Source organism: Enoplosus armatus, chromosome 15 (genome assembly GCF_043641665.1).
Source record: "Enoplosus armatus isolate fEnoArm2 chromosome 15, fEnoArm2.hap1, whole genome shotgun sequence".
Classification (NCBI taxonomy): domain Eukaryota; kingdom Metazoa; phylum Chordata; class Actinopteri; order Centrarchiformes; family Enoplosidae; genus Enoplosus; species Enoplosus armatus.
In genome coordinates, this window is record NC_092194.1 from 106,967 (window position 1) to 115,732 (window position 8,766).

An 8,766-nucleotide genomic window follows, 5' to 3' on the forward strand; every position below is an offset into this window, starting at 1 on the left:
TCTACAGACAGTCAAAGGACCCCACAAACAACACAACACAAAGCAGGATGTGAAATACTAGTCGCAATCGCCTGGCTGCGAGACGTTCCGATTTCCCGTGGAGCGATGTCCTACACATTTCCGCTGACAAATAGTTACATTTCAAATTTTCTTCAGTATCCGCAATACTACATGCGTAGTTTAATGTGAGCTAATATAATGTAGGAATTATTGGGCCTTTGTATTACATTCGACATCCAAGTGATTTATAGTACACATTTTCTAAAATAAAAATGTAGGCATTTACAATTGGTTCACTGTGCATGTTGCCCCCTTGCCAACGATCAAGGTCACACTAAATTGGTAGATTTGGAAATGGAGTTCAGCGTGCAACTTCAATAACATTCTCTGTATAATAACATGGGCAACAGTTGTAACAATCGTTTCACGGCAAAACACATATAAGTACCGAATAATATGTTAACACGACTAACGTTATGTGCGCATTCTAAAAAGTCATTGGAGATGACGAAGTTCATTTTTCCGAGCACTGTGAACGCGACTTATTCTACCATGTGACTGACATCAGCTGATCAGCAGGCGGAACCAAATGACAACATGGTGGTTTTACTGAGCAGGTTACCTGCCACCGATTGTCTTAAAGTAAGTACCGAGCGTTGTATTGAATAATGATATCCATTTAGTTTTCTAAATGTCTAATGAAACTGGCGATGGCACCTCATAAAACGTGAACATAATTAACTCAATGTTTTATACAGTTCTTATTGAGATAGTTCCGACCTACCGTGGGGCATACAGCATCATTCAGCAGCACTTTCGTTGCAGAAAATACCATCTTTGTGAATTGATTTTCTATTACTCACCATATTATTACTATTACTCAAGTGGTACTGAAAATGATGGGTCATATGTTTGCTCTACTAAAGACTAGCCCCTAAATGGCTACTGGTTTTCAAAACACTATACAGTAAATATTGGCACGGTGTAGACGTGGTGTAGCCTCTAACTGAGGCTTCATTACATTATTTATTTCAAAATCTTTATCAAATATAAAGTCTGAAGTGTGCCACCAAAATAGATGTCGGTGTCTGATTATAATCAATTATACAGTGATTCATTTAAATGTCAATGACATTATACATCAAAAACTGAAAACAAAAGTAGCATTAGTTAAGTGGTAAATCTTTCCCCTATTCTGTCTATAAATGATGAATTAATCATTTCGTTTTAATTACAAACGAAACTTTATAAAATTTTGATTTTAACATTGTTAATTATAACACAATGTTTTCAATTTCACACTTCCTTTGTCTCCTGCTTTAATATGCACATTTTCTATTTCATGATCAAGAGTCGAATCTTTAATCTAAAGATTTGTAAGCAGTCTGTGTTTATGTTTTGTGTTGCTCTGTGCCAAACTAATGGCTTGTCCAGTGATTTACCCTGCCTCTAGCTCAGTGCATGCTGGGATATCCCAAGTCAGTTTCACGTCATAGCTAAAGCCATGTCCCCTATATGGGCGACATTGGGACCTCTTTCATAGCCCAACAGTCAAAATTAGCTTGTTTGAGCAATTTATTTTATAATAATTGAAAAAAATCAAACAAATATCAATTCCAAGGGTGTAACTTAAAAATTCTAAATAATAATAAATCTTGTTATTTTCACACTACCAAATGCCAAACTCCAATCCTCACAGTATTGTCTGGTGTGTAGCTGTGTCACAGGGTGGTGGATGGACTGTGTGGGCGTGAGTCTCCTCAGAGGGGGGATTACAGCACCACCTGGAGCCAGGAGGAGTGGCTGGAGCTGCTCAACTCCCTGACAGCCCTCTTCCACTTGGCAGTGGGGAACAACAGTTCTGATGAAGAGGTGAGACAGCAACAACACGACAGGATGGACTGTTTTAGCTAAGGTTGTAGTTGCCATTTGGAATGAAAGGAGATGTTGGCTTTAATTATGGTATGTGAGATTATTATAGTCATATTCATCTGTATAATATCTATTCATAGTCTGAGTCTATGTCAAGGAATCAGGTGCTTTTACTTTCCACAGCAGGAGAGCAGCTGGATGTATGGTGGCTGTGGTGGTCAGTAGTAGTGAGTGGTTCCTCTCAGGTTAGATTCTCAGGTCTCCTGCTGGCTGTGAACAGGTGCTGGCCGAACTGTCAGATGTGGGCAGCAGCCATGCAGAGGCTGTGTTGAGTGTGCTGAGAGCCAGACGAGAGGAGATTTACCACGCTTTGTTGGACAGAACCACCTCCATCTCCTCTTCCACTCTGCAGGACTTTGACTGGCAGCTTAAGGTGACTTAATGCTTTATTCTTGAGTGTTTAATTGGCTTTACTCCTTATTTCTAATGTGTTTCTAATGTAAATGTTCTAACTGGATTAGCATTATATTTTAAAGATGAAAAGAAGTGAAAGCATTTGCACACATATCTCCACTACAAACACCTAGTTTTAAGCTTTTGGTGGAACAGTTCTTCATCAGAGCATGATACATAGCAAACACACAGAACAAATGGTCTCCTGCAGGGGAGTAGGGGTTAGCTGTCAGCACACCTGAGCTGATAGCAGGCAGGATGAAACACACAGAAGAATATTACAAAGCATTATTTGAAAATATTCTTACTAATTTATGTTTTTACATGTTTGTTCATGTTTGGCAGGACTACCAAAATGTAAGACACTCAGATAGGGTTGGGTATCATTTCAATTTTATCCTTTCCGATTGCAATTCAGATGCTGCTTGTCAAATCTGATTCGAATATTTTTCAGCTGTTTCTGGTGTGCTATGACACAGAATATGGATTATTAAATATAGTATAAATTATTATTCACAGCTATATTGATGGATATTGATGTTGATCATTTGACCTGAGGATATTTGAACCATAATTATTCACATTCATGTAAATTAATTAATACCACATTCAAGTTAATAAGTTAGGTATTTAATTTAACAATAACAACTGATTGGTCAAATACCTACCTGTATCATTCAGTTGGCTGAATAGTTATATAAGTTTTTTCAACCTATACCATATTATGAGAGCTGTCAAGGGAAGAAAAGTCATACTAATGTTCAAAGTTCATTGTCTCAGTAATATAGTAGTATTGTCTCCACAGACTGTTCCTACAATGCTTCTATGTCTAAATTTCACCTTTTCTATTTCCTATTCCTGTCTCCCGTCCTCTCACTCCAGCTAGCTCTGTCAAGTGATAAGATCTCATCTCTCCACACTCCACTGCTCAGTCTCAGTCTGGATGTGACAGAGAACAGAACCCTCCGGTCTGTCACCATGGAGATGAACCGAGAGGAGTTAAACACACTCATCGGTTCACTAGAGGCTGCTACTAAGGTAGACACACACTAAATACTCGTGTGTGTGTGTGTGTGTGTGTGTGTGTGTGTGTGTGTGTGTGAGAAGATCACGTCTGGACTGGAGCCAGTGGTCCAATGATTTGAACTCCAGCAATATGAGAGTTGGCTAGTTGTATGTTTTGAGCATAGAGAGAGTCTTAAACAATTAAATACAAAGTATGCTATGTTATAATGTAAATGATCTCACTTATATAGCGCTTTTCAACCACCACAGTTCCCAAAGCGCTTTACAGCTAAGTCTCATTCACACACCAATGGCGACCGAGCTGCATTGCAGGTCTCCATCGGGAGCAACTTAGGGTTCAGTGTCTTGCTCAAGGATGCTTCGACATGACGGGGGCAGCCGGGGATCGAACCCCCAACCCGCTCTAACCAGCTTTACCTCCCGTGCGACAGTGCTAACCACTGCGCCACCATGCACCATGCGCCCAATGTCTAGAAATCTAGAAAAGACAAAGACAGACTTTCTCTTTAGCATGACAGCTAACCGTTGGCATACTAACAGGTTCTGTTTCAGAGTCAGAATCAGAATCAGAAATACTTTATTGCCCCCCGGGGGGAAATTGTACAGTACCGGTGCTCCCATTCAAGAGTAGAAAGTAGCATAAATTTAGAAATAAAAGTATGTACAAAATATAAAAATAAGAAATAGAGAATAAAAAAGTATTTCTGATTCTGATTCTGATTCTGATACTAGTGCACTACCATTATCTGGAGAGCATCTGACAGAGAGACTGGCTCTGTAACATTATGCAGGTATAAACCATAACAGAAAAATTCATTATTGAGTAGCCGCAAAAGAATGTATGTTACTATATATTATAAGAAATAACCATAACTTAATGGTCATTTCGTTGTCTGGAGGCTGATGAGTCAAATTTTGTAAGTATAGGATAGGTCTAGTGTTATTCTATATTTCATTTTGTCAACAAATCCAATCAAAAGACCACCTTTAACAATGTGTTAGCCTATCTGTCAATACTGTCTAACTAAACACATTCCCCAATTACCCACATAACCTGATTTCTCTGAGAAACCAGGTAACTGACTGACCCTTTCACTCTGTTACAGCTGACTTTGGCTGTGTGGTTGTTGTCAGGTTTGTCATACCATTACACTGAATGACTTGTCAGAGATTTCGTCAACAGTTGTTATGCCTCTAAGTACTGATCTAAAAATGAAATGGGTCGAACTTCACTTGAGTTTCACATTAACGGTATAAAATAATAACAGAATGAGGTTGATTGAAAGGAATTTTCCAAATTATATAACACATTTTGATATTTGCTTACAATAGCCATTTGTTATTAGAATATTTTTTAAGAATTAGCATACCTCATAATTTAACAACTTTTCCAGTCAGGCCCTCTGCATTTTTCACTGCCCTATCCACTCTTTTGTCACTTTTGTAATTTGGCCAATAGGCGACACCAGGAAAGAAACAAACAGCGCCATAAATCACAGAAATATAACTTTCTGTTCCAAGAAGTTCTGAAACAATGAAGTCGTTAGTCAAATACCTTCTATAGCCAACATTATTAATATTAATATTAATATTAAAATTCCTGTGGCAACTACAGTACCAACAAAAGGAAAGGTCGAATTTATCTGATTACTGTAGTAGTGTAGTAGTAGTGTGTAGTAGATTTTTTGTTGTTTCTCCAAAACGCATGAGACAAAATGTATGAAATAGGGGAATGGCCACAAAACCATTCCTGTGAGGCAAAACAACATTTTGAACAAACTCTGAAACATTAACACACTTGAGTATATGTGATGTTTGTGAAATTGTATGAATATTCAGACAATCAGAGTTGAGTAGAGTCAAGACAACCACGTTGTTGTACCTAACCCTTCTGCCAGATGGACCGAAGCATTATAAACAATTAGATATATATATTTAACCAAAGTGACTAACAACTCAACTCAGCTTTATTTATATAGCACCTTTCATGCAAACATGCAATATTAAAACACAGACAAAAAATAAAAACAATAATAAACAACAATAGACTGAAAATTATACCAGTTAAACTATAAAATGTTGAGTCAATGAAAAGCAAAAAAAAGGATGCAGCCCCTGAATTGAGACACAGCTAGTGTAACTTATTCCCTCAGCTGAGAATCTATATCGCTCATCATCCTATATCATCAGGAAAAGAATTAGTGAAAGGGTGGTGCTTTTTACAGCCAATTTAAACCTTTGAACACAACCTCCTTTATTACTGAAGCACGTATTATCTATGGAAGCATGTATTACCTATCACAGAAAAACACTCATCAACGTTGGAAAACGGAGCGCAGGGATTGGATTAAGTGCTGCGCAAATTTAAAAAATGCACTACAGGAACTATATGAGGTCATCAGCAGTCACGTGACAAAACAACCTGATGGTATGTATCCAGAGTCAGACTTTTCCGTTAGGTGACAAGGAAGCTTACAGTTCTACCACAACGAAACTGGATATTGGACTTTCTCACAAACAGACCCCAGACAGTCACACCTCCTCCACTCTAGTGCTCAATGCCGGAGAAAAAAGGAGATAGAGACACACTCTTGTCTATATCAGTGGAGCTGAGGTGAAGCAGGTGAACAGCGTTAAGTTCTTGGGAATCGGCATCACAGAGAACCTGTCATGGTCAGCACACATTTCCACCCTGGAAACGAAAGCTCAGAAAATGATGTATTTCTTAAGAAAACCTAAGAAGGCAAAATTCCTGTGCCGTAGGAGAGGAGCAATAGAAAGCATCTTCACTGGAAACATTACAAACTGGCATGGGAAGTGCACGTCCCAGGACCGGAGGGCCCTGCAGCGGGTGATTGAAACCGCATCCTGGGTACCCATCTACCGAGCATCAGTGATATTGGTGAGCTGAGGTGTCTGTGCAGAACCCAAAGGATACTAAAAGTCTATACCCGCACCAGCCACAGCCTGTTCACTCTATACAGAAATATCCGCTGCCGTACCACCAGACTACAGAGCAGCTTCTTTCCTCAGGCTGTGGGAGTCCTCAATTCATCCTTTGCACTCCACCATAAATACTTCCAGTGTTCCACGAGTAGTAAATATCTGCACTTAATCAGTCAAATGAAATGCTAATGATTTATATGTATTTGTGTCTTGCAGGTGGTGCTGCAGTTGAAATGATGGAAATATTGTGGACCACTGATCCCATTTTAGCTTACGACTACAGGATGTTCAGTTGATGGATGTCATGTTGTCAGAAAGTGTGAAAGAGATTCTCTGTCGTGATTTCGTGTGTTGGAGACACAATAACAGTTTTTCAGACATAATGATGTTTTGATGAGTTCTGTCCTTTGTAATTTAGTCAGTTTGTTGTGTTTTTGCAATGCAGTGTTGTATCATGAACATGTCGAAGTAAAGGTTGTAAGTAAACTGGTATCATACATTGGAGTATCATAGAAAACAGGTATGAAGCCAGTTTTTCCCTACATACCTAGCTACAAGTACGGTAGAGCAATAACACATGAATGTTTATGAGTTAAGCAACAAAAAAAGGGCTGTGTTAAATAATTTGTTAATAGGAAATCAATAACAGTAAAGTACTATCTGGACCTAGGAAAGTGAATATAGTTTTATCACATGCTTTCACAGACATTTATGACTGAAGGAAAGCACCACATGCAGCTTGTTAAGTGGAAATTGGTCTAACATGCGTGATGATGGAGCCACATTTGAGGATGCAGTCTGTCAGTCAGGCCAGCCAATCACATTCCAGGAAAATAAATCTTCACAAAACAAAACATATAAACACACCTGGGCTTTAACAATTTAACAAACTCTTTAACTTTCTCCTATATGATGTTATGTAAAATTCACCTGAATTAACAAGGACAGACAACTACTGTAGGACCAGAACTAACATCAGGGTGAACTTCTTTTCACAGGTTCAACCTGGTTTTCACAGAGGCTGTTCTGTTTCTCAAGTCATATTTAGGTGCAGAGATCAATCAAGTTAAGAGCTAAGACTAGTGGGGCTAAGACTTTCAGGTTTGTCTTGAGGATGGCATTAGTGGAAAACCATGAAAAATTATCTCTTAAAAGCATGATTGTTAATTTCAAACTGCCCATTTGATTTTGAGATATGCTGTCTGTAAAGTTTACAGTTTGCCCAGAGTTGGAGCTTAGGCTTCATCCTAGCAGTATTGTTCCTGTGGGAAACAGGAATATCCACAGCATATATCATGAAAAACATATTTAGTCAAGTGGAAATGCTTGACTTCAGGATCAGGAGGTCACCAAATGTATTAGGAGTCTCCTATAGTTTAGTGAACAGATTCGGTTTCCAAAAGCTGACAAAATCCTCCCTCACATTGGAAGCACATTTGGAATCTTTTGTAGGTCTGTATGAACAGTCAGAATGATAACACCAAGAAAAACTTGTTTTAATGTACATATGGGCATGTCAGCATTGTTTTAAGACAGACTTTCACCACTAGGGAAGGTAGCCATGTTTACTCAGGGTAAACGAAAAATAGATGAGAACTAAAATTCTAGACTAAAATTAAATGTAAGAGGAGGCAGAGAGGTCACAGTGTACTCTCTCTGTTTGTGATGACAGATGTTTGATGTTTGTGTCCAGGCCACAACCTCCACTCGATTAGGCAGCTGGCTGTCTGATTAATAATGAGAATAGGCTGACAGACAGTCTCTCAGGGAGATGATCTTACAGTATGCTTTAACAGGCATTAACAGGCTTTTTCCCAGCTGAACTCTTGTCAGTCAAAACTAAAGGTACCTTTCATGCAGTGAGAAATTCAAATGGCTGGCTATGGCACATTGGGCACCTGGAGTTTTGCAAGACACAATTGCAATTTTACCATTTTGCTATGAGGACTTGTTGTTTATAGTCAATTGCAACCACCATGAAATGTAGAAAGGGAATCACTGTCAGAAGTATATACTGTGGAAGGAATACTAGTTTATACTAACCCTAGAAAAGGGAGAAGCGTTAGCTTAATAAAGATATGTGATTTGTACGCCTACCGAAAATGGTGTGTTTAATACAAGGGGAAAAAGAGGTGCTGGAAAATGTTTGACATGGAAAATTACAATTTGATTCAAACTTCTTTGTTTGCAAAGAATTTACAAACATGTTCCACAGATTCAAGGAAGTTAGATAAAATTGTTTAGATACATAGACTGAAAATGTATTTAAATTAAATATATACTAATACATAGTATGTCCTTTAAAATAAGAAATAAAATACTGTAAATGTAGTTTTTATTTGAAATAAAATATAAAGAACAGATATTTCTCATTATGAGCAAGGTAGGCTAATTGTTTATTCAAAGCTGCTGCCATACAGTTTAACTTTATAGTAATGTAGCCTATTTCCCACTGCTACTGAAAATGTC

At 38.2% G+C, this 8,766-nt stretch overlaps 1 protein-coding gene across 1 annotated transcript; it reads left to right on the forward strand.

The window, feature by feature from the left end:
* The first annotated feature begins 521 nt into the window (after positions 1-521).
* On the forward strand, positions 522-8,513 carry commd8 (COMM domain containing 8). The gene is made up of 5 exons (XM_070920380.1): positions 522-642; positions 1,717-1,872; positions 2,153-2,305; positions 3,208-3,363; positions 6,514-8,513. Exons 1-5 carry the CDS (start codon positions 598-600, stop codon positions 6,532-6,534), a joined length of 531 nt encoding a protein of 176 aa, XP_070776481.1. The 5' UTR covers positions 522-597; the 3' UTR covers positions 6,535-8,513.
* Positions 8,514-8,766: the final 253 nt, after the last annotated feature.

What these genes read in the sequence shown, in the direction of transcription:
- commd8 (XM_070920380.1), top strand. Translation starts at nt 598, where the DNA reads ATGGTGGTTTTACTGAGCAGGTTACCTGCCACCGATTGTCTTAAA. An exon ending in CTGCCACCGATTGTCTTAAA is followed by an intron (nt 643 to 1,716) that starts GTAAGTACCGAG and finishes TCTGGTGTGTAG; the next exon opens with CTGTGTCACAGGGTGGTGGA. An exon ending in ACAACAGTTCTGATGAAGAG is followed by an intron (nt 1,873 to 2,152) that starts GTGAGACAGCAA and finishes GGCTGTGAACAG; the next exon opens with GTGCTGGCCGAACTGTCAGA.